This window comes from Carcharhinus amblyrhynchos, chromosome 17, assembly GCF_965287045.1.
Source record: "Carcharhinus amblyrhynchos chromosome 17, sCarAmb.v2.hapA, whole genome shotgun sequence".
NCBI classification, from domain to species: Eukaryota; Metazoa; Chordata; class Chondrichthyes; order Carcharhiniformes; family Carcharhinidae; genus Carcharhinus; species Carcharhinus amblyrhynchos.
Genome location: NC_137340.1, coordinates 33,034,307 through 33,061,677, shown reverse-complemented (window position 1 = coordinate 33,061,677; position 27,371 = coordinate 33,034,307). Strand labels below are relative to the sequence as shown.

Here is a 27,371-nt window from a genome sequence, read left to right as displayed (position 1 = left end):
GCTTGGGTCACTGTCAGTGTGGAGTTTGCATGTTTTCCACATGTCAGGATGGGTTTCCTCTAGGTGAGGTGAATTGGCCATACAAAATTGCCCCTTTAGGGTCAGGGGAATAGGACCTGGGTGGGATTGTGGTCAGTGCAGATTTAATGGGCTGAATGGCCTCCTTGTGCACTGTAGGGATTTTATGATTCTTTGAGGCTGTTGGTGAAAAAAGTACATAGTCAAGAAGGCATCCCTGAAAGGTACTTGCATTGGTGTTCTGGTAAGACATATTACCATTAATAACAATAGCTTGCATCTTCAGAGAATGCCTCATGCCCAATGCTCCTTGGAAGACCATCCTTTTAAAATTTAGTTAGTTCGTTTACGGTTTGCTTAGCGGTTTACCTTATACCACTACACGTAATGTTGTTAAGAGATCAAGCACACTTTTTACCAAGGCCTCCGTTTTTGCAGACCTAGGATTAGGAATGCAACATGACAAAATGGTGGCACAGTGGTTAGCACTGCTGCTTCATAGAACCAGGGATCCAGGTTCAATTCCAGCCTTAGGTCACTGTCTGTTTTGATCCTGCACATTCTCCCTGTGTCTGCATGGGTTTCCTCCAAGTGCTCTGGTTTCCTCCCATAGTCTGAAAGATGTGCAAGTTGGGTAGATTGTCCATACTAAGTTATCCCTAAGTGTCAGGGAGATTAACAGGGTAAATACATGGGGTTACGGGGATAGGGCCTGGATGGGATTGTTGTCAATGCAGTCTTGATGGGCTGAATGGCCTCTTTTTGCACGACAGGGATTCTATGTTTCTGAATCTAAATTTCAGTTCAGTTCTCCTCTAGCTAGATTTATCAACATTTAACCATCACTCTCATAAGTATAACTATACTATATACATAAGAAGTAAGAACAGGTTAATAGGAAATTGGACAATTTTTTGGAAATGGTTTGTTTGGTGCATTGTTCCTATTCTCAGCTGTGCCACCTTCGCAAGGCACTAGGTAATGGTTATATTCCTTGATATGGAAGTGAGAGGAATTTATTTTTGTGAACCTTATTCCAGAAGTCTGGATCTTAGTCTCCTGTCACTCTTGCAGCTGAGAAAGCAGAAAGCAAGGAAGGGGTAGGTGAAAAAAATCCTTTTAAAAGATGAGAGTGGTCATGAAGGAAACAAAGCAAGAATTGCATTTGCCATCCAACCTTTGTGATAGTGAAGACAGTGGAGATGAAAATTGGAAGAATTGTTGCTGGCCCTTTTCATGCTGTCATGCAAAATCAAGATCTACTCCAGTGACTTCTGAATTTCAGTCTCTCTATCAAGATGAGGCATCAAACAGCTTGCGACTGAATGGAATGAAGAATAAGGAGGAGGCTTTCATCTGCTGTGTAACAATAATCTCAAAAACATTCTGGAGCAAGAGGGTGTATTGTTCTCTTGGTGAGAATATGTATGTCATAAAATGTGGAAAAGGCCCTACGGCCCATTGAGTCAGCACCGACACTAACTACAACTAAAGACGTGTTAATCTCATTTTCCTGCACTTGTCTCTGGTCCCACCAGTGAGGTCATCATGTCTGGTCCCCCTTGGTGGGTACCATGCGTAGTTCTTGCTGGTGAGAACATCGACCAATGAGGGGGTAAGTACAAGTGAGCCCAGATGCTATAGTCCGGGATTCACTAATGACATGCAAAGCATGTCACAAATATTTATATCAGCTTCACGCCCTCTCTGGGCACAAAGCTGAAGAAAAGATGAGAACCGACACCACCAGCAAATGAGTGCTGGTATGATTGTGAGAGGCAAAAAACTGGATGCAGTCCTGATTTTTCACCTCTAACCCTGTCTTAGCAGCTTGTCTCGCCAATCAATCAGCAGGATGCACCAATAAGGTCATGGCCCATAACTTTTACATTTTTTTAACCAAACGTGGAGGAACAGAGTCACAGGACCGCTAATTAGTTTTAACATCAAGAAAAAAAACATTTATTCAACGTAACAAAGTTGGATTGTAATACAGTTCTCCTTTGCTGCCTCTTAATAAGTGCACATAGGTTTAAGATTAACACAGATGACACAGTACATTTGAAACTTCAGTAGTCTCAGTACCGCGTGGATCTTTTTTAAACCACCCAAACTGGCAGCGATCAACTACACACTTCACTCTAAACACAAGAACATGAAAACTAGGAGCAGGAGAAAGCCATCTGACCTCAAGCCTGCTCCGCCATTCAATAAGCTCATGGCTGACCCAAGTTAATGTCTATGGTTTTCTTTTCAAATTTCCCCCAGGTGATTGTGACATGAGAGTTTCCAAACTCCACTCCCAAAATTACAGTTTAAAGCCTTGTCTCATAATAATGTTTTCCATTAGGATGTTGATTCCAAAATCAAGTTCAGGTTTTCCAATTGACTCTTTTGAACAGAGACTCCATTCCACTTCTATCAGAGAATCCAGTCCCAGGTTTGACACCAACTCCTGTAGGATTTCTTTGTCTTGACTGCTGTCCAGTCACAATCGCTTTAACTCTCAATTCCCAGATTGTTATTAAAATTACATCAAATATTTTAACTACGTCTGAAGTCTGCTCACTACTTTAAATTTAGTTGATGCAATTGTCTCTTTAACTTAGAGCACTTTGTTCACTCTTCCTTGACTTCTTCTAAACAATACCTTAGTCTATGTTCACTTAACTTCAGACAGCTGAAACCTTCTTTCTGTCCCAGTTATCAGGGTGGCACAGTGGTTAGCACTGCTGCCTCACAGCATCAGGGACCTGGGTTTGATTCTGGTTTGGGTCACTGTGTGGAGTTTGCACATTCTTCCGGTCTCTGTGTGGGTTTCCTCCCACAGTTCAAAAGATGTGCTGGTTAGGTGAATTGACCTAAACAGGTGCCGGATTGTGGCGACTAGGGGAATTTCACAGTAACTTAATTGCAGTGTTAATGTGAGCCTTACTTGTGATGAATAAATACCCTTTAGTTGTTTAGACTGTATGTTGTTTCTGAGACAGCCTGCATTTTTGAATTTCCTTTGTCCTGTTCAGCTTCTCCTGGCACAGTTGAGAGCTGCTCACTCCTCAGTGATCTGTCTCCAACTGTTCTGGCTTCCATTTAACATTAAAGAGCAAAACAAAGCTCTCCCCTCTGGGAAGTGGGTCTCCTGTTGCTAAGCAACACCCCTGCAATATTTATTCTATACACCATTAGCCTCTTTAAGCACAATGGAATCATAGAAACCCCCCAGTGCAGAAAGAGGCCATCGAGTCTACAACAACCAAAATCCCACCCAGACCCTACCCTCGTATCCCTACATAGTGATCCACTAATCCCTCTAACCTACACATCTCAGGACACTAAGAGGCAATTTTAGCATGGCCAATCAACCTAACTCACACATCTTTGGACTGTGGGAGGAAACCGGAGTACCCGGAAGAAACCAATGCAGACATGGGGAGAATGTGCAAACACCAAACAGACATTGACTCAAGCCGGGAATTGAACCCAGGCTGCTGGAGCTGTGAAGCAGCAGTGCTAATCACTGAGCTATTATGCCGCCTATAATAGAATCACAGTTGAAACTTAACCAACTCCCACACATATAAACACCATTGTCCAGCATGAATTTAATAAATTGGAAAATTTATTAAAAGATCTTCTTTGTCCATTTTTCTGAGCTTGAAACAACACCACACCCAAGCCTGTAGATGATGTATCCATTGTTCCAATTGTAGGAAACTCTGGAATGAGCACATTAGAATTTTTGGTGATATTAAGAGGTTTTTGATCTTGTTAAAGTATTTGTCTAGTCCCCGATCCAGCACCACTATTGCTCTTGCCACAACAGTTGTCATAGCAATGCGTTGATTTCTGTCATGCTTGATAGGATTGACCTACTGGATAGGCCATGACAAGGAATGTTTGTAATTCTGTGATACTTTAATTTGCGGGAACACTCTAATCATCTTGGTTTTCTATGGGTTGGCTACAATTCCTGAAGCTTGCATAATGTGGCCTAAGAACTTTGTTACAGGCTTTGCAAATTCATATTTGTCGTTTGATGTCAGACCTGTTTCTTGAAGACTGCTCTTAGTTGATGATCATGGTCTTTCCTCGTTAAACCATGTACAAAAATAACATCCATTCTTACCCATATCACTCTTTCCATGTCTTCCTGGATCTGAGATATCATCCTTTGGAATACCTTGGGTACAGAAGCAATTCTGAGTGATAACCTGTTAAAACAATAACAACAAAATGGGTGTTAAAAGTAGCTGGCAATCTGGATTCTTTGTCCACAGGCAACTATCAAAAACTACTGTTAGCATCTAATTTTGCGAAGGACATGATTTTTGCTAACTTGACGAAACCTTCATCTGCTGACGCCATTGGGTGGACCCTGTGCTGAACTGACATCTTTAATAGAGTCAAGTCCATACAGATTCTAATTGAACCATTCGATTTTGGTCATGGGGCCAAAATATATTCCTGTTCCTTCACTGCCACTGGATTGAATGCTGGAGCTCCCTCCCTAACAGCACAGTGGGTGTACCTACATCACAGGGACCACAATGGTTCAAGAAAGCAGCTCACCATCATTTTCTCAAGGGCATAACACTGGAAATTCTCACTTGATGTCAACGGACCTGTAAATGGTCAGTCAGATTGTCCGTCTCTCCTGTGATGATTCCCACGGTGGACAGAACTGGAAAAATTACCCCCCTGGAATTTGACTGCCCCGCTGCAGCCTCTGGGCCCCACCATGGTGGAGCTGTGAAATCGTACCCTTAGTTTCTGGATCTTAGTTCCTGATTTGATCTGAACTAAACAAAAACTAAATCAAACTTCTTCATGTTGCGTTGAAATCCCCACAGTGAATTCACCTCATGCATGTGGTAAATTACCTTTCACCTTATTCAGGCTTACAGGATGTTAATCTTTGGTTAGAAGCATTACGTGTCCTGTGAAGAGATGCCAGACTTACTAAAGACAGAATGAGAAAGCAAAGCAGGCAGCTAAATAACTTTGTCGGAAATAAACTGACAGTGAGATACCACAGGAAATACTTGTCTGACTACAGGCTCAAAATCTCAAATACATTGCGGTTAAGAACTGAGGGATGTTGGTACCTAAAAAAAAGGATGTCGTGCATTTTACCTTTTGGATTAATAGCCAGCCTAATCCTGTCATTATTTTAGGAATACAGAGTTTAAATTTGACAACTACTATATATTTGATAAGGTATTTGAATCTAATTATCAATGTTATAACTTTAGTCAGGGTTACTTCTAATGGGTTTCCTCATCACAAAACGGCAATTCATTGTTGCAGAGTTGCGCAACATTCAGTTTGTTTCCTTTTTCAGTTCTATTAAAATTGAAACTATAAACGAGAACTCCGACACAAAGATATGCTACCAACCCTCCTTCCTTCTGTTAAAACAGTTCTCCATTATCAGCTGAATATCTGATTCACTGATTCAACCACAAGCAGCATGTGTCCCAGTTTTAGTCTGAGTCTGGCTGTGAACTCAAAACTGCCAAAATCCAATCTCTTGTGTAATAATGACCAGATGCAGTAATTTATTGGTTGAGGGATAAACATTGGTTAGAGCATTGGGAATAAACCCCCTGCTCTTTCTTAAAGTAGTGTCAGGGAAGCTTTATGTTTAGTTTTAGAGGGCAGATGAGGCCTAGTTTAACATCTTATCTATCCCTTAATACTGATGTGGAGATGCCAGCATTAGACTGGGGTGGGCATGGTAAGAAGTCTCACAACACCAGGTTAAAGTCCAACAGGTTTATTTGGAATCACAAGCTTTCAGAATGCCGCACTTTCCTCAGGTGAGTCCTGGTGTTGTGAAACTTCTTACTGTCCCTTAGTACTGCACTGGGTGCATCAACTTAGATGGAGTTTGACCCCAAAACCTCCTGACTCTAGAATACAAGCATTACCAACTGAGCCATGGCTAACACAAATTTAGCTCCTCTTTAGGTTACACATGCCATACGCTTCCCTCTTGAATGCCCTAACAAAAATGTTGACTGCTACAATGGGAGCTCAATGAGGAGCTAAGTGGTACATTGCCATTTTTGACCTGCTACTGTCCCTTCCAGCTAGATGGAGGCCATGAAAATGATCTCCAATTACACTATTAGTTACAATGAACAACTGTTGCATTTCCTAAATGAAAACTGGAAATGGGCAGTGAAATTGTCCACAATATCCCATTTTTTGAGTCCATGGGAAGAAACCATCTGTTGGTGCAATTTGAAGGAGGCTTTTCAATCTAGGCTATATCAGATCATTAATGAAAAGCAGCAATAATCCCACAGTCTGTAGAAGAAAATTTGTATACGATTTTAGTACCTTTTTTCAAACTATATGTGAGCTACTGGAAAATAAAATGGCAAAAGCTAATAATGTGATGGTGGTGACTTCACTGTCTTGTTCTCCTTTTGGGGAACTCATTAACACATCCTGTCATTCAGGCTTTCAACCATTGTTTAATGATAGATTGTTGGTTTGATTGCTGAGGGCACAACTTCAGGCTAAAGAGATGATCCTTTAGAACAGAGATGAGGAGGAATTTCTTCAGCCAAAGAGTGGTGAATCTGTGGAACTCTTTGCTGCAGGAGGCTGTGGAAGCCAAGTCATTGAGTGTCTTTAAGACAGAGATAGATAAGTTCCTGATTAATAAGGGGGTCAGGGGTTATGGAGAAAAGGCAGGAGAATGGGGACGAGAAGATTTATCAGCCATGATTGAATGGTGGAGCAGACTCGATGGGCCCAGTGGGCTAATTCTGCTCCTATGTCTTAAGGTCTTGTGGTTTTAAAGTTAAGTAAAACATACTCCATTTCACTTGTAAGAAATGTGATGAATTGGCTCAATATTGAAAATATTCTGCAGCATCATTCAAAGGTGTGAGTTAATTTAGCCCTTGTAGTTAAAGACAGTTTGAAGGTTTACAGACCAACATGATCTCCAATCAGGAGCATTTGTAAGACCGTCATTCTGAATTACATATTTTAATGCTAAAGTTCAAGATTCAGATCCAGCGACCTTGGCTTCAAACTGTCCAACTCCAAAACTGAAACATTTCCAAAAGCTTTCATTAAAGCTGATCTGATATATGCACTGCTGCAAGCTTTTACATGCTTTTTACTATTTATCAGGAAGGAAGGTAATAAAAGCATTCTAGCTAAATCACCCATTGTCCTTAAAGCACACACAAATTACCAGCAAGCCTATCTGGACAGTGTATGTTACCTCTAAATCCATTGTGTACAATCACTTAGTTTCACCAATCAAGAAGCAACTATATAGATGAAAGTAACAAAGAAGTCAAAGAAGCAATCCAGCTCTCCAAGAATTGACAGGTGTCAGATGTAATCTGGTAAGGAAAATATATAATTACTTCAGATGAGTATATATTGTATGCACTAATTCTATTGCACAGAGGAATATCATTCATTAACTCTTCACTATTACAACCTAAAGAGATGTAGCTCAATGGTTGAGCATCTGATCTCAAGGTCCCCAGTTCAAATCTCCTTTGATGGTGTCCCAAGATGCATAGATTAGGGGATTAGTGGTATAAATAAGTGGGGTTATGGGGACAGGGTCTGAGTAAGATGCCCTATCAGAGAGAGTTGGTGCAGACTTGATGGATCAATTGGCCTGCTTCTGCACTGTAGAGATTCTATGATTCTATGTTTTGGGGAGTCAATTAGCTTGGTTAACTGGTTGGCTGGTTCATGATGCAGAGTGATGCCATCAGTTCCTGTACCGCCTAAGGTTCACAGCCCACCTTCTCAATATTATCCCTGAGGTGTGGAGAGTCTGAGGTTAAATCACCGCAAGTCAGCCCTCCCCTACAAAGGGGAGAACAGCCTATGATCTTCTGGGACTATAGTGAGTTCACTATTACAACCAGATGGGCACCTTTGGTGTTCACACACAGGTGGGATGAATGCTAATGTGAAGTCATGATGCAACAAATACTGACAGAAAGGGTCCACAGGACTTACTGGCTTCAGGAACAGTGTCATTGATTGGAAGGTGTCAAATTTACATAACTTTTCAAGAAAGGAGGGACAGAGAAAACAGGCCAGTGAACGTATCGTCAATTGTTGGAAAAATGCTGGAATCTATTACTAAGAAGTGCTAACAATGCACTTAGAAAAGCATAGTATGATTAATGGTTTTACTAATTTAACAAATGTATTGGAGATTTTTGATAATATAACTGGTGATAAAGGCAGACCAGTATACCTGGATTTCCAAAAGGCTTTCAATAAGCGGCCACACAGAAGGTAACATGTAAGTTCAGTACACATGGAGTTGGAGATAGTATATTAGCATGAATATTGAGTTGGTTAACAGATAGGAAGCAGTGAGTGGGCATGAATGAAACTTTTCAATTCTGGGGCCTCAGCTATTTATATTAATGGGGAGACGTGGGCAATTTTCTAGCTTCATACTACAAGAAATGATCTGTGGGGAGGCTAGAAAATGTGCCTCTCCATGGCACATTTCTCGTGGCAGGAAGTGGCATGCCACTTGCCAGCAGTGAGATCTTTTGGTCCCACTATGGTCAATAGGAAACCCATGGTGGGCATACACTTTCGGCGGGACAAGAAGATCCCACTGGCATGAACAGAATTTTCCCATTGGAATTTTCCAGTGGGAATTTTCCCACTGGAAAATTCTGACCAAAGACTTAGATAAAGAGACAGGGAATAATGTATCTACATTTATTGATGACACAAAGCTAGGTGGGAAGGTAAGCTGTGGAGAAGACATAGAGTGGCTACAAAGAAATATAGACAGGTTCTGTGAGTGGTAACAGGATGGCATCTAACGTAGGAAAGTGTGAAGTTACTCACATTAGACAAAAGAGCTGGATATTTTTTAAACGGTGAGAAACAAGTATTGATGTTAAAAGAGAGTTGAGTGTGCTTGTACCAGGAAGACAGAAAATTATCATTTAAATGCAGGGGGTAATTAGGAAGGCAAATGGCATGTTGCTCTTTATTGCAAGGGGATTAGAGTACAGAGATAAAGAAGTCATGCTAGAGTTGTATGGGGTTTTGCTGAAATCACACCTGGAATACTGTGTACAGTTTTGTTGTCCATATTTTCAAAGAAAGGATAAACTGCATTGGAGTTGGTACAGCAAAGGTTCATTCAACTGGTGCCTGGCATGAGGAAGTTGTTCTTTGATGACAGGCTGAGTAAATTCAGTCTATTTTCTCTGGCGTTTAGAAGAACGAGAGGCTACCTCATTGAACCTACAAGATTTTGAAGGGGTTTGATAGATTGGATGCTGCGAGACTGTTTCCATTGGCTGGTGAATCTAACACACAGTCTGAGGCTGAGGAAGCTGATCATTTAGGACTAAGATGAGGGGAAATGATTTCACTCAAAAGGTTGAATCTTTGGAATTCCCTGCTCCAGAGGTGGTGAATGCTCCATCATTGAATACGTTTCGGGCTTCAATAGACAGATTCTTGGTCTCTCAGGGAATAAAGGGATATGGGTAATGGGGTGGGGGAAGGGTGGATTTGAAGCCCAAGGCCAGCCATGATTGTGTTGAGCAGGTTTGACAGGCTGTATGGCCTATTCCTGATCCTATTGATTGTGTTGTCATGTTTCATGATTACCCCAGGCAATGTATCTACCAGAGACAATAGAGCTCTTTCAATCTCAGAGAAGGGAAATATGCAAGGAGACCTCACCTAGCTAAGAGTACCCTAATGAATTGCACCATCTTTGGGAACCAGACAAACCTTGAAACATAGTAAAAGTGATGACAACGTTCAACTTTTCCCCTGCAAGTTCTCATAGGCATTGGCAAGAATCACTCTTGTGTAACTTTTCACAATATACAGTAACGATTTGGAAGAAGGAACTGAAGGCACTGTTGTTAGGTTTGCAGATGATACAAACAGAGGTAGAGGGACAGGTAGTATTGAGGAAGCGGTGGGGGGGTGTGGGGGAGGGAGGGCTGCAGAAGGACTTGGATGGACTAGGAGAATGGGCAAAAAAGTGGCAGATGGGAAACAAAGTGGAAAAGTGTGAGGTTATGCACTTCAGAAGGAGGAATGGAGGCATAGACTATTTTCCAAATGGGAAAATGCTTAGGAAATCAGAAACACAAAGGGACTTGAATGTCATTGTTCATGATTCTTTTAAGGTTAATGTGCAGGTTCAGTTGACAGTTAGGAAGGCAAATGCAATGTTAGCATTTATGTTGAGAGGGCTAGAATACAAGAGCAGGAGTGTACTTCTGAGGCTGTGTAAGACTCTGGTCAGACACTGTTTGGAGTATTGTGAACAGTTTTGGGTCCATGTCGAAGGAAGGATGTGCTGACCTTGGAAAGGATCCAGAGGATGTTCACAAGAATGATCCTTGGAATGAGAAGCTTGTCATATGAGGAATGGTTGAGGTCTCTGGGTCTGTACTCGTTAGAGTTTAGAAGGATGAGGGGGGACCTTACTGAAACTTACAGGATACTGCAAGGCCTGGAATAGAATGGATGTGGAGAGGGTGTTTCCACTAGTAGGAAAAACTAGAACCAAAGGGCAAAACCTCAGGCTAAAGCGACAATTCTTTAAAACAAATCAGGAGGAATTTCTTCAGCCAGCGAGTGGTGAATCTGTGGAACTCTTTGCCACAGAAAGCTGTGGAGGCCAGGTCATTAAGTGTCTTTAAGACAGAGGTGGATAGGTTCTTGATTAATAAGGGGATCGGGGTTATGGGGAAAAAGCAAGGGAATGGGAATGAGAAAAATACCAGCCATGATTGAATGGTAGAGCAGATTCGATGGGTTGAGTGGCTTAATTCTGCTCCTGTGTCTTATGGTCTTATGGTAACAAGGGTTACTGATGCCCTAGTTTGACATGCTGCTGACAACATTAAATTCATCAATGTTGTAACACCGCAGGATAGCCACGTTGTGCTTTTTGAACAAAGTGGCATTCCTGTGGTTCAGGGCAACATCAACTGCAGTTATATGATTTTTTTTTCTTTATCCTTCAATGGGATTCCTAGTTTGGGATTTTGACAAAAGCAGTTTTATGATTATATACCTGGCTATTGTGAAGCAACCTGTTTATAGAATTGTCATTGATAAGGGATGGAAGCAAAACTGCATTCCTTAATTTTTTTCATCATCTGTCCATAAACTGAGGTGTTTTAATTTTTGGCATGTTTCCCCAAATTTTCTGGTTATGTAGTCAATTTTTAAAGTGACTCGCTGCACATTATCTTTAAGATTTAATCGGAAGTATGGTTATTCAAACATTACACACACACACACACACACACACACACACACACACACACACACACACACACACACACACACACACACATGCGTGCGCACACACATGCACACAGATGATAGGAAATAGGAGTTTTTACAACTATGAGTAACTTAATAGAAAAAGCACTACAGATGTGGATATCAGTTCATGCGATTGCTGGAGTCAAGAACAAAGAATCCAGAGACGGCTCCTTCATGGAGAAGCTACATTTCAGTTTGCTGAAGCAGGATTTTGCTGAATTACTTTAAAATTGATGGTGATACAGTGGGATGAATGTGGTAAACAGAGGCTGGGCTGCTCTGCAGGTGATGGTAGGGTTTGAGGAGACTTAGACTTGATGCAGGCTGATGGTCAGCCTGGAATCCTGCTTTGATGTTTGAAGACTGGAGTTTAGACAACGGACTGAGTTGTAAGTCTTGAAATGTAATATTTAAACTTTCCAAAGGCCAGGAGCTTTAGTCAAGTGATATGGCCCATTGATGAGTCAGTTGCAGACTAACAAGCAGTTTCTATGCCTCTGCTAGTAATCCATTGCTTACCTTACCTTAGGAGATAGATAATAGCCTCTGTAGTTATAATGAGTTTTGATGGTTCTCCCTTTGTTATTGTCCAGGTTGGGGAGACAAGTTGTCTGTTGGCCCCTGGTTTAGTTGATTGCAATGGGTCCTCACAATGAGAGGTGTGAGATTCCACAAGGATGAGTGTTAAGTGTTATGTCTTGTGTCTGTTGTTTAAAATGTTTAGAAGTTGTAGCCAGGTTGTGAATCATGTGACCTGTAGCAGCCATCTTTTGGTTCAGCAAAATCCACTTTTTAAGTAGGCAGCAAAGTTTGGTTTAACAGTTCATAATATCTTTCATGTTTTAAGGATATGACAGAATGTGTCATTGGAGTTTAAAAAGCTGACAGTTGGCAGGCTTTCTATTGCACAGTGAGTTACCCTTGTTTCTCACCTTGACATTTTCCTTCAAATCTGACAAAATCTTCCAGATTGGCTTTTAATTGTTCTGGCACATCACAGGCCTCTCAGGCCTGTCTGACCCTCTCATTATGAGTGGATATCACACAGGTGGCAAGGTTTTTGTATCCTACATAATCCTCTAGTTAGCTGAGCAGCCATTCATTACTGCTATTCCCTCAGTAAAGGGTACATTAAATAGTAGGGTATATCCACAAGCAACATGTAAACATCACAACACAGAAGGGGCACATGCGTTGGCAAATGGAATAAGAATGTATATCAAAAGGACTAAAAAACGTGATGACTTGCACTCCACTGGTATTGCATAGCAGGTGATTGACTACCCCAGCAGTTCATTGAGGCCTATATCTCAAATATAGCTAAGCCCACACTTTTCCTGCACAACATGCCCACCATCAACAAGTAGCTGATTCTGTTGTGGTGTACTCAATCCTGGGATACAAACTGTTGTGAATCCTTTGTCCATTCTCTCTATCTGTTTAGCTCTGTCTCCCTCTTACATGGGCGTCACGGTGGCAAATGGTTAGCATTGCTGCTTCACAGCTCCAAGGACCCCGGTTTGATTCCCAGCTTGGGTCACTGTCTGTGTGGAGTTCGCACTTTCTCCCCATGTCTACGTGAGTTTCCTCTGAGTGCTCTGGTTTCTCCCAGTCCAAATATCGTGCTGGTTGGATGCATTAGCCATGTTAAATTCTCCCTCAGTGTACTAGAACAGGCACAGGAGCGTGGCATCTAGGAGATTTCAACAGTAACTTCATTGCAACGTTAATGTAAGCCTACTTGTGACTAATAAATAAACTTTATTTTTCAAAAAACTTTACTCTTCCCTCATTTAGACACTAATCTCAAAATTTTTGTGCTCTGCTAAGTTACTCAATTCCTTCACTGGTGTATGATTCTCTGAGATCTTTCTCTTCACCTATCTCAATAATCTGAATCAAAGAATTAAGAATTTCTAAAGCTATATGACAAGGAGGTTGGATGTCTTTTGATAATGGTGAAGGAATTTCAGTACTGATAGGGTTAACAGCCTTAGCATTCCTCCTCATATTGTATCCATTACAGACTGAACATTTGTTACAGCTATGAAATCTACACCCATGCTGCTCTCACCAAACTACACGTCAGCACATGCAGTCCAGCTAAAATAATGGAACCTTTTATAAATCAGTGCTCAGTAAGAAGCAACATGTGCTAACAGGCATCTTGAAATCGCAGAAGAGCAGCTGTTTCCCCTGACACCATTTTAAGGTACTTTCATGAAACCCCTGCTGATAAAATTAAAGCTGACTGAAAGACTGATTTTTGTTGAGGGGAGGGCTGTGTGGATGGTGATGGGAGTGTATGGGATTATTACCCCACAAGCTGCAGGTCAAATTTCTGTAAACCAAAATTATTTCTTTTAAGTTCATTCTTGGAGGGTTTGTGTGTAGCTGGCAATGTCAACATCTAAAGCCCATCTCTAGTTGCCCTGAGAACAGGGTGATGAGCTTTCCTTGCCAATCATAGCAAAATTTATAGCAAATTTATACAACCGAGTACTTCAGAAGCAAATGAGGCTGGAGTCACACACACGATAGACTAGGTAAGGACGGATTCCTTTCATAAACAACATTATGACAAACTGATAGGTCACTTTCTCTACTATTTGCATTGTCCACAGTTGGCAAGAGCACAAGTATACATCATGTAAATAGCTAACTATTTTTAAAATTTATTTATTAGACACAAGTAGTCTTACATTAACACTGCAATGAAGTTATTGTGAAAATCCCCTAGTTGCCACTCTCTGGCGCCTGCTCGGGTACACTAAGGGACAATTTAGAATGGCCAATCCACCTAACCTGCACTTGTAGCCTCTACCTTCTTTGCAATAGGAGTCAATTACTGAGAACATAGAACAGAATCATAGAATCCTTACAGTGCAGAAGGAGGCCCATTTGGCCCATCATGTCCGCACCGAACACAATCCCACTCATGCACTTACCCTAGTTAGTCCCCTTGACACTAAGGGGCAATTTAGCATGGCCAATCCGCCTAGCCTGCACATCTTTGGACCGTGGGAGGGAACCGGAGCACCCAGAAGAAACCTACGCAGGCACGGGGAGAATGTGCAAACTCCACACAGTGACCCAAGCCAGGAATCAAACCTGGGCCCCTGGCAAGATGAGGCATCAATACTACCTACTGTGCCACGATATTGAGTGTGCCAACAATTTGGGTAGTTCAATGATTATTTAGGCTGTATTCCACCAATTTCAGACGCAATAAGGTCTTCAATAAATTTCAGCAAGCTATTTACGCCTTATTAATGGCCTGTATAGCACATACCAGTTTAAAAGGGTTTGCTGATTTCAACTAAAATTTCTTCTTCAAGCAGTTTCTGTTCTGCATTTGGAAATGTACTACAATTACCTTTGTGATGAGATTCTGGATGTAATGACCAACCATTGCTGAATGGATAGCTCCTCCTTTTAATATCCATTACGAATAATGGGCAAATGATGTTAACACCATCTCATTGGACTATATCAATTTATGATGACAATACTTTGTGAACTCAACTCAAATTGTCACAGCAGTATTTTTCTTGAATCCTCTGAATTATTGATCCATCTGCCTAGATTACTAGCCCAGTAACATAACTACCATTCTACTGCAGAATAAGACTAGAAAACAACATGAAAAATGTAGAAATAAAACAGAAAATACAGGAAGTGCGAAAGACACAGGGCCACGGATTTTGCTGTCAGCCACGGACAAATGGTACAAGGCCTTCATTGGGCAGAGTCTTATCAAAAAGATTCAAGGTGTAAAACAAGTGAGAAAACAGGAGGTTTTTTCATCTTTTTTTTTCAGGACTCTCTGCCATAATGCAAATCTCACCTGTGAGGCTGGCTACTGATGTCCAGGGATGACATTGTGCAGGTGCCCTGATCCCTCAGTACCATGCACTATGTACACTGTACATAGTATACTGTGAGATCTGTCACCCCTGCTCCCAAATTGTGTCCAAAACATTGCCCCTCAACACCTGATCATGGCCCTGGCCAGTTGCCCCCACCATTGCAGTCCGACTGATCTCCCCCAACCTGATCTCCACCCAGCCGGTCAACAGCCCCCCACTTCCCACCTCTCCATAGAGCTTCTCCTCGCCTCCTGTCATAGAACTGCACCATCAGGCCCTGCCCCCTCATCAGTCTCTGCCCTAGTCAGGCCCACCCACTTGGCACTGCCCAGTGCCAGGTGGGCATTGCCAGGGTGCCTAGTGAGTCAAAACAGTGTAGCACCTTCTGAGGGCATCTGGAACCTATATGAACATGAACCTATATGAACATAACCAGGTTGAGGAATCCTTACTGAGACACACAGGAAAGTATTTAATGGAGGCCATTGTGGTCTCTACAGAAGATCCAGGGTATTATGTGTCTATCAGGCACTCAACTGGGCCGCAGTTGGTCAGCCTGTGATCACACATCACAGGGGAGCAAATCCTACCTGCAGAAGCTACTGGCCAATCACAGACTGGCAACTCTGTTGAATGGCAACATCACTGGGAAGGCAATGGCTATTGCTGATACGCCTGAGGCTCAGGATTGTCGCATGGGGGTGTGATATTCAGCACAAGGGCAGTCGTAGTGGTTCTCAGTGGGCCCCTGTGCCCAATGCTGGATCCCTTGATTTGGCATTGAGTGCCTTTGAATGAAAGACTTCCCCATCAAAGGTCAAAAGCAACCTTCATGGGATAGCTTGGCTTGCATTTTAATGCTAAACACCCTGCCTGTTGCTGAATTAATACCAGAAGCAGAGGGATGAGGCTCCTAAGAGGGCAAATTAAGTGTACCATGAAAGTAGTCATGGGGGAGGGCATTAAATCATAGAATCCCTACACTGCAGAAGCAGGCTATTCAACCCAATAAGTCTGCACTGACCACAATCCCACCAGGTCTATTCCTGTAACCTCTCATATTTAGCCTGCTAATCCCCTGACACTAGGGTCAATTTAGCATGGCCAATCAACCTAACCTGCACATCTCTGGACAGCAGTAATTAAAAAGCCCATTCCATTAAAAATGTACTTCCATTTAAATGGACATACCCACTGAACATACCAGAAAATGTTGGGATATCTGGTGAGTACCTAGTGGCAAATTTATACTATTCCATGTATCACAATGCCAAGTCACTTGGTGAGATCCTGCTATAGTGAAACTTCTAAAATAGCAGGGCAACTCAACAGTAACCTCCTGCTCTCTGAATTTTAATCGCACATATCCAAAAATGTGCGGGGGAGGTTAATTGGCCATGCTAAATTTCTGCTTTGTGTCAGGGAGATTAGCAGGGTAAATATGTGAGTTTATGGGGATAGGGCCTGGGTTGGATTGTTGTTAATGCATGTTTGATGGATCAAATGGCCTCCTTCTGCATTGTAGGGATCCTATGATATACAGATACCAGTTGTTGTACAATTTGTTTTGTAATAACTGAACATTATTACAGCAAAATACAGATCATTGTTTTCCAGTTAACTGTCTGATGCACATGTTTGGCTTCTTAATATATAACTGTTCAAGGAAGAACAGGAAAAGTGAGCGTTGTAGAATCAATTTCAGGATCCAGTCAACCCAAATGATCCTGGTGATGTGTTTAGATGCTGGGCCCTGTCTCCTACTCTTAAAAGGGAAATACCACAGATGAACAGATACTTCTTGCATTCAGCACTGCGAAGGCAGAGCACATGCTTGATCAATTTTGTATATTTTCCACCTCTCAGATCTGCCAAGTGGGTGAGGGGGTGGGACGGAAAATCAAGACAGATCAAAGTACAGAAGTTCTGTAGTTTCAGTTTCAGAATAAAGTGAATATAGTGATCGATAAATTGTGATACTGAACCCCTGAATGGTATTAAGTTGGAATGCTACCTTGTTGGAGATGCCATCTTTTATAAGAGAAAGAGAGGGAATTGCTGAGAAAAAACATTGTAAGATTTGCATGACTTTGCTAACTATCAGTAGGAAATTTGAAAAGAATTTGAAACCTGAGAACTGCTATGATACATCTCATATTAATCATCAGAAAACTCAGGAGTTTGAATGGCTGTTTTTTTTCCATTAGTTGTGGCATAGTTTGGCTATTTTCTCTCTTGCTCATGCTACTTCTCACAGAAACATTTCAACGTCTTTGGAAGTCCACAAACTGCTTGTATTCTGTCTTGCCTTAAACCTGGTAGCAAGTATCGATTATTTGGTTTATTCCACATTCATCACATTTTCTTCATATACTTTTGTATATAAAGGCTCAAAAGCTTCCTTTCATACACTGCTTTACTAATAAAGCAATTAGTATCATTAAAATATTTGTCTGTTCAATACCTTAATTATAGATTCCACTTTCCTCTACTGTTCAACAAGGGCCAAGCTCCTTTCATAAGTCATTTGGTTCTGCTTATTAAAAGAATTTTTGAATAATTCCATTCAGCTTCCCAATGTATGGTTTAACTTTCCACACACAGCAAATTGAATGGAACAAAAAGCTGCATAGGATGGCAACTAATGATCCTGCCTCACAACTCAGGACCCAAGTTCAAATCTGGCCTTGCGTGACTGTGAAGTTTACACACTCTCCCCGTGTCTGCATGAGTTTGCTCTGGGTGCTTCAGTTTCCTCCCATGGTCCAAAGATCTGCAGGTTAGGTGGATTGGCCATGCTAAATTGACCCTTAGTATCCCAAAATGTATAGGTTAGATGGAGTAACCATGGGAAATGTGTGGGGTTACAGGGAGAGGGCGGTGGAGAGGGCCTGGGGATGATACTCAGTCAGAGAGTTGGTGCAGACTCGATGGGCCGAATGGCCTGTTCTGTACTGTACGGATTGTATGATTCTCACCTGCTTGGCAAATCAGGGGGTGGGGGTGGAAACTGTGCAAAGTTGATTAAGAATGTGCTCTGCCTTTGCAGTGCTGAATGCAAATACCTGTTATTCTTTGGTATTGCCATCTTAATATGGGTAGACAGAGCTAGACAAATCCAAATATAAAGTTGATTTTCATTGCACCTGTTTTAGGGTAGTCATTATGATTATCTAGCTTTTCTTTATTCATTCATGGAAAGTGGGCATCGCTGGCTAGTCCAGCATTTATTGCCCACCCCTAATTGTCCTTGCTGGAAGGGCATTTAGAAGTCAATCACATTGCTGTGCCTCTGGAGTTACATGAGGTCAGACCAGATAACGACGGGCAGCTCCTTCCCTAAAGGACATTAGTGAACCAGAATAGGGCTTTTATGACAATTGACAATGGTTTTGTGATCATCATCCGGCTTTTTATTTCCAGATTTTTATTGAATTCAAATTTCAGTAATTTCTCATACAGTGATACGAAATGGTTTCTACAGCAATTATTTTTTAACCACATCACAATGTTAAACTGGACACTGGAAGATATTAATAATCAAGACTTGTGAAAGGGAGATATCTTGCAAGTATTGACAGATGTTGGGATTGATGTGGAGCTTTTCCAGAGATTTATATACAGATGGAATCTAAAACACAGCTAGTGGCCTGTCAAGGTAATCAGAAAAATGGCTCATTTCCTGTCCCACCAAAGAAGTCTGAAATAAAGTTTATGCCGTGCCAAGAGAAATGATTCATATCCTATTCCACCAAGTGAGTCTGTAACGTGCTTAGTCTTGTTCTGCTGAGGTATTCGGAAACATAACTAGTTTTCTGTTTCATTAAAACAGGCAGAATGTTTTCACAAAATAGTGAAGCTCAAAACAACTTATGAGGCAATAGCTCAGGATAATTGAAAATCATTTCAAATAAGGCATGGTGACCTGGAAAAAATAGTCACAGTTTACTTAGGATCAGATGGAAGATTAACATGAAAACATTAGCATTAGAAAAATGCAAATGATTATATCATTTGATGTTAAAGATCCAAGGGTGCTATTCAGAGGAGTGATCAAGATTCTCTGGATGTCCTCCCCACAATGTTCTCAATCAAAACAGATTAACTGATTAGTCATTTCATTGGGGTTGCATTTTTGCTGGGATTCTTCCATGTGAAAACATGAGTTGAAATTCACCTCACTGTTGCATCTGGGGCCTTGATGTGTGCATTTGAAGGTAATTCATTGCGGAGATATTTCTGGATGTGATAAAGGATAAGATAAATATATCATTTGTTCATAAGGCCCCTCTAACACTGTAATCTATTAGATCAACTTTATTTAATAAGTTAGAATTACTATATTTTACTAACAGATTGCACCTATCTATACTTAAGAATTTGTAGGGTGCACTTTTTGTTTCCCTTAAACAGTAGTAGAATTCTTACTGACATTCATCCCAAAATATGTGTATAAAATTTCCCAAGAGCAGTAATGGATAAAATATTCAGTTATTGCAAATGGGGGAAGGAATATGAAACAGCAAAACTGGTGTCTGAAATGTTTATCACTGCCTATTAACAATGGTTATATATAATACTCATGATGTGCAGATGCCGGCATAGGACTGGGATAAGCACAGTAAGAAGTCTCACAACACCAGCTTAAGGTCCAACAGATTTATTTGGTAGCAAAAGCCACAAACTTTCGGAGCGCTGCCCCTTCATCAGGTGAGTGGGAGTTCTGTTCACAAACAGGGCATGTATAGACACAAACTGGGCATATATAGACACAAACTGAGTTTGTGTCTATACATGCCCTGTTTGTGAACAGAACTCCCACTCACCTGATGAAGGGGCAGCGCTCCGAAAGCTTGTGGCTTGTGCTACCAAATAAACCTGTTAGACTTTAACCTGGCGTTGTGAGACTTTTTACCGTATATATAATACAACAAAGTCTACAAATGTGAAATTTGAACAGTGTTTAAGTAAAAAATCAGTTTGGGCTTGAGATGGAAGCTTTGCATGATTGCATAAGTTTAGACAGTGGGCACAAGTAATCCATTCAGCACCTCCAATTCAGTGAAAGACAGATGCTGGCTTGGGCTCAAAGCTTCCTTCCACCTCTGCATAGCTGAAACGTTTTCCCCAGTGCTTGAGAGAGACCCGAACAAGAACTCCAAAAGCAACACTGTCTGCAGACTCAGAGTGAAGATGGGAGATTTTTAATCAGTCATGTGTAGCTGTGACTGCAATGATTAACACTGGAACAAATGGAGAAATACTTCAAATAGCTTAAATAGATTCATGGAAATCAAGAAAAATCATTATGAATTTTCTACTATTTGTGAGTTGAGACTTCTAAAGAGACTTTTTTTGCTTTGTCAATCTGGTTGAAATCACAAAAATATTATTCCAGTATTTTAACTATTCCCACATTTGAGTTTTTAAAAAGGCTTTATAGTTTCCAAACAATGGGTTCCTGATCTTAATAGGGGCTATCTGAGGCAGGGATGAAGGAGAGAAAACCATGAAGAAAATCAAACCCACATTACTTACTCCACATTTTTTTAACGGTTAGTTCAAAGTGGCAAAATTAGAACCAAACTGGAATCCATGAAAATTCAGGTGGAATGTGTATTCTATTTAAATCAATAAATACAGCGTACTGTACAACAATGCATCTATTAAGTCCGTTTATTAACATTTCTAAGACAGAATGAAGTTAGGAACCTCTTTCCTTGACTGGACCAGTAGTTGAATAATTATATATCCAAAATGCGGAAAATCTTAATACAACTGGGAAATCTTTACCAACAAGGCAACATTGAATTTCAATATTAATCAAACATAACACGTACAAAACTTACATACAAATACAAAAGCTAGTCACACTGCTGACAAAATGTTTAATGTAAACCCAAGCATGTGCAATTTGTCTAAAAATAATCCTTAAAATCCCCCTGAATTCAAATATTTGTAAGATTTTGAACACCATAAATTAGTCCTATAGGTCTCTCCCAATCTTGTAATTTCAACTTCTTAAGTCATTCGCTATATTAAAGATATACCATGGTCTGCAACAAATAAAAGTGGTCACCATGATCTTAAACATGTTTTTTGAAAGATAGTTAAAGCAGTTTAGTAGCATAGAGTGTTAAGGTACCAACTCAGTGTGCCATGCAGTGCTTTGGTGCAAGTTATTGGACGCAATTCCCCACAGATTGAATTCCTGATTTCAAGTAGGGAATATCAAGTACAAGATTGGCACTTCCTAACAGGAAATGAGGAAAGAAAATCAAAGGATAAATGGATCATTCTTGTGCACTGCCTAGCAATCTGTTAAAAAGTAGTTTTCATAGAGACCTAAGAACAGATTGACTAAGCAGGGTCATTAATAGAGCGCAATGCTGCAGAAAAAAAGCTGAATTTTTCTTCATCAGATCAAAAACAACAAATTAGCACATCCTAATTACCAGTAAAATTTACAATTGGATTTCAACAGAATAAATAGATTATACCACCAGTCATGCCTTCCTTCTAGCATTGACTTTCTGTACCGAAGACAATGATGAGTGTGATTCTCTAAAATTATAAGAACTCTCAAAGCTTACCACAAACCAATGCATCATGGCAATACAAGACATTTATAGTTCATCACTCCAGGGAGGTCCTTATGCCGCCCTGCTACAGTAAAACATAAATGTACAAATAAAATGTAATTGTTTTGAACATCATTACACAGTATACATTTGAAAGATCTTAAAAGTAAACATTATTGTCTAATGTTGAACAGCGTCGGACTTGTTACAGAAAGTATATCAAACAACCAAACATGTTTCATCAGCTGCCCGTCTATAATATATGAGCATTGAATGGCAAAATAAGATGATTAGCAACAAGATTCTGGCACAGGCAAACACAACTGACATTGTGTTGACAATGTTGACAAAAACTCAAATGTGCTAAATTGACCATTAATGTGCATGGTTAAGACTGCTCCCAAAATAGATCTTTTGTGGTGAAATTAGGAAGATAAACTTAAGAGACCCAGTTATATAAATAGTTTAAGGACTTGCCAAAGCAAAACCTGGTCAAAAACACAAAATGCTTGAAAATCTCAGCCAGTCTGACAGCATCTGTGGTGCAAGAACAGAGCCAATGTTTCGAGTCTGGATGACTCTACGTCACCCCAATTAACTTTGCTATGCCATTAAATGATTGCGAACACACTACCATTGATCGGTTAAGTTGGCATGCTAAAATTCATGAAGGAGTAAAACATTTTCTAAGCTGAATGATTGATACCAATGGAGCATTTTACCATTCTGCCCACCACAGGAATTGGAGCAGGCAAGGGGCGGACCATGGAAGTGTCCATTGACCTCGGGTGGGATTTTACAGTTTTGGGACAAATGAGGCGGTAAGATCCCACCCAAAGACTCAGCTAAGAGCTCAACAAAGAGATGATAACCATCAGTGAATGTTATGAGTGCAGATGAATTTTTCAGGCACAGATCAGCTTTGCTATCGATACTACTAGAGAACATAAATATAAATATGACCTGAGATTTTGATTGTTTGCTTGTTGAGATTGGTACAACAGCTATCATATCAACAGATAGCAATATCGTCTTGCAACTATTTTAAGGATTCAAGGCTATTGAATGTGAATCTTGTTTTCCCATTCTTTTATATGTAAAATGTAGTTTGTTCCAAGACCTTGCCATATTTTTTTTTCATGTACAGGGACTACAATATTCTAACAGCAACAACAAATGGAAATGTAACATGAATGATAGAAACTGTCTCCTAAGATGATTTATGCCTTCTTACCATATCACCTCTTTCCAGAACTTAAGATTTGGATTTCTACTCTTTTTAGTAGCACATATGAGTAGGTACAGTGCAATGCTGTTGAGGAGAAATGATGGCACAATTACATAAAGGCATTAATTATAAACTTATGGCTAAATAAATCTTGCATTAGCCTCTCGTGCAACAAAAGGTCTTATAAAACTTACCCAATACAAAACAAATTTAAAACAAAAATAAGTTATGAGCAGTTCATTCAGTATAGAGGTGTCTGTTAATTTACAGACAGCTAGCTGAATAAATAACCCTGTTTCTTTAATTGGAATTATTGAATACAAGTGGGATAAAATTGTAGCATATGCCATATGAATATGCATATCCAACACACTCATGAAATTCCTTGTTGTGTTATTTTAATAAAGCTTTATCACATTTTTCGAAGGAATTTTGTATGTTAACATTATCATAGAATACCTACAGCACAGAATAAGGCCCACCGAGTCTGCCCCTACCACAGTCCCACCCAGGCCCTATGCCCTCACCCCTCTTATTTACCCTGCTAATTCCCCTGACACTACGGTTAACTTAGCATGGCCAATCAACCTAATCCACACATCTTTGGACTGTGGGAGGAAACCGGAGCACCCGGAGGATAACCCACACAGGCAGTGACCTGAGGCTGCAATTGAGCCCAGATCCCTGTTGCTGTGAGGCAGAAATGCCAACCACTGTGCCACCATGCTGCCCACATTACACAGCATAATTTTACCATATTGACTTGCTTAGGTAAATAAAAATACTAAATGTAATTTTCACAATAATTCAGCTGAAATAAGGTTCATCCTCATTAGAAAGTTCAACTCTCCCTTATAAGTCTATCAATTATAAACTTACTCAGATTCCAATGTTTTTAGTTTATATTTGGTAAAACTTGACCATAACATACATTTTGTTATAACAGGCACAAAAGAAAATATAGTAATGAAGGCACAAGCATCAAACGTCAATGAACAGAAAGGTACTGGTTGTTTCTATTAAGGTTCAGGCTGATAATCCACTCCTTTGCCTTTTTGAAAGTGAGCCTGCAGATTGAATGAAATTAATGATTGCAAAAGATACAAAGTGAAATTCGATCTGCTTTTTCTGAATGGTGATTATTTTTAAATAGTTCTTAGTTCAGGATATTCAGTAGTCTAAAGCAATGATTGAAACTATTGTCTTCATTTGCAGAAAATTGAACACAAATTAATTCCAGCAATAGGTGGTGATAGCAGTATAAGGCAGATGGCTGACTTGTGCTAGTGCCAGGAAATCATAATCACAATACTGTTGTTTTTCACATCAGAGAGGCCAAGGTAAAATTCAAAATGTTTACTCATCCACCCTGATGCTGAAATTTAGGTGCCATTGTTCACAGCTCCAGGTCTACAGTTGTGTTGACTTGCAGCCTACCTGAGAATACTCAGTACCATCATATAGAGAGCAGAAACACATCCCTTTCTTCAATTAGTCAATGCTTAACAGATAGGCATCATTAGGATCCATTAGCAAGTAAAGCCAAGAAAACACACGGTTGTTATGAAGGTAGTCCACATGTTCTGTTATCGATTATAAATCCTGGATGCCCTTTTTGGGACAGTTTCATCAGTGTCTGGGGAATTCTTTCCACTTTCTTCCAGTTGCTTGAGTTGTTGACACAAATCAGATTTCAGAAAACGATTGTAACTGTCATATTTCATGAGAGTAAAAATCTGAAAGATAAAAACATGGCACATCAAACAATGAAGTCACCAAATATCACCACCTCTACCTCCTATGGAGCTACGTGATTTACTATAGGGAAAGCTGCTTACACTAGAAATTATATTACTTTGTGCACACCTTTTTAAAAATTCAATTCCAAACTAGAAAAGAATAACTGACACTTAACTGTTTCAATTAGAACACTGCAAACTGATGCAACACACTGGTTTATTCCAAATTAACTTTTAACCTTTAGCAACATCTGTGCTTCTGAGATCCTCAGCATAGAAAAGCCAATTTTAACAGCAACCACGAGTCTACAATTTCTTTAAATTGTACCTCCATAGAATTCCTGTTGCAGAGAATAAAATACTGAAGGTTGAACAGAATGACACTTGCTCATTCCACAGATTATACTTTTCTTAAGTGTTTTTCCATTAGCATCCAGAAGGCAATAATTTATATTTTCAGTTCTTCTTATGGATTATTTTCATTTTTATAAAATAACAATTTAAAAGAGAAAGTTGAAAAAAGTAGGATGGATAGATAAGAACTGCTATAACTAAAGGATACAATAAAGTTCACAAATAGATTAACAGCAAGAAAGACTAGACAATGGACAGATAGCCATAAAAAAACTTAATAAACTAAAATAAAAGACAATTTGAGAAAAGCAGAAACCACAGCCTTAGAATGGGAAAAAAATTGGTAAATTGACTTCTTGGTTTAGACCACATCAATGTCAAACTACAAAAGAACTCTAACTTTTTTTTTAGTATTCTGACATGTGATTCCTAAATAATAGCAAGAGTGTAATCACATTGTCAGCAGAGAGCATAGCATCAAAATCCAATCAGATTTTGGATTACTTTATGACCAACAGAAAAGGTGCAAAGAGAAAAGATTCAAAGCTTCAGCACTGTCACTACCAGTCATTATCATGACAATGCTCTGAACTTTAGGCAATAATGGTGGCGCTAACTGAAACACATGAGATAAACATTAGAAATAATAACAAGGAACACATGGGAAATGTGCTTAGGTTTAAAAATATACTAAGGTCCAGTTATGGTAGTACATGGTTATATCCAATTCTATTATAGTTACCAAGGGGCAGTATGCAGATGTGTAAAGGTAGGGGGCCAATAATAAATATTTGGGGATATGATAAGTAATTCATAGAATCCCTACAGTGCATAAAGAGGCCACTTGGGCATCGAGGAAGGAGTCCCAGGCAGCGCAATTGCTATGACATGGTAACGTATTAAGATGAGCTTCCTGGGATCCTGTGGCATGTTCCACGATACTCCATCGGCAATGGGCTTGGAAGATCAGAACTTCAAAACATGCCAGCGTGAATCCCATTTTCCTAGTTTGTCTGAATTCTGAGCATGCACCAGCATTCCTGCAGATGGAGAGTGCGGGCTCAAAATTGCCCCGACTGAATCTGTGTGTATAAGCTAAGATTAAACATTTAGTGCAGGACAATGAGCTAACCAGAAAAGCCATTAATTCCACTGAACAAAAAGAAGTTCAAAATTGATTTGGAATGATTTTTAAATCAAATTTGATTTTTCAAATAAATTGCAATTTATTTAGTTCAGCTCCATTGCTTTATATGGGACATCAGATTGATTAATAATAATTTGTTTTTTGCCATATTCAGAAGTATTTTTGTCTTCACCATTGCCCTTCCTGTGCCCCATATATTCCCATGAGCAGGACAATCAGGTGCTCTCTTTACAGGCTACTACAAAGTCTGCTGGATAATTGACTGCTGATAAATGTGAAACAATGTCAGCAGGTAGCAAGACTTTGATGATCCTCCTCAGCAAGGGCGCGGGACAGATTTTAAATGAATTGCTCTGGATGCTACTATAAATTAAGTTTCTCCTGCCCGTCTCTGATGAAGAATTCATCTATTAGAAACAATAGCACAAGAGGAAAGTGGAGGGACCAAACATGAATGCTACCACATACTGGTTCATGATAGGATATAGTACAGATCAGAAAGATATTTCAGCAACCACTTCAATGTTGTTTTCATTAACATTAACATTTTGCAGAGGTTTGTGGTTGGCGTGAGTTGATATTTACTTTGTAGTCCCCTGGAATTCAACAGCAAGGAAAATATTTTCAAGTCTGTAAATTTGTCCACAAAAATGGAATTGCAGTGCTATTTATCCATGATCTTTAACATATGAAGGGGCTCACAGAGGAAAATATGACTGTCAATTTGACTGGTATATGACATAGAAATAAAGCTGGAAGTGCAAGTGTGAAAAAATCTCAGTGTGAAAGTTAAATTAACTGTCCTTTATATAATTAAGATCTATGCATATCTGTAGCTCTATGCAAACCTTAAAAGGAATGTGTTTAAATATTTGCATATAACCACATTATAAATAAATGGTAACTTTAGGACTGATGCCTATGCAAATAAACATTGAGCAAAACTTACATACCATAACAAATATAAACAATACCAGGTACATGAGCTACACGAGTAGGTTCAATTTTAAAATGTAAAACATTAAATCTCAGTACTTGACATTTTAAAAAAAATTAACTAAAACAAAAAGAATCGATATCAACGTATCTTACAACAACACACGCTAA

General features: G+C 39.9%; 1 protein-coding gene across 1 annotated transcript in view; it reads right to left on the bottom strand.

Moving 5' to 3' along the window:
• Window positions 1-20,875: 20,875 nt before the first annotated feature.
• The window catches only part of LOC145354429 (regulator of G-protein signaling 10-like), a 57,128-nt gene continuing 50,632 nt past the window's right edge, over window positions 20,876-27,371 (bottom strand). The window contains exon 6 of the mRNA XM_080205751.1: window positions 20,876-24,760. Within this exon, the coding sequence (XP_080061877.1) occupies window positions 24,611-24,760 (150 nt within the window). The 3' untranslated portion in view covers window positions 20,876-24,610. The remainder of the gene's footprint in view (window positions 24,761-27,371) is intronic.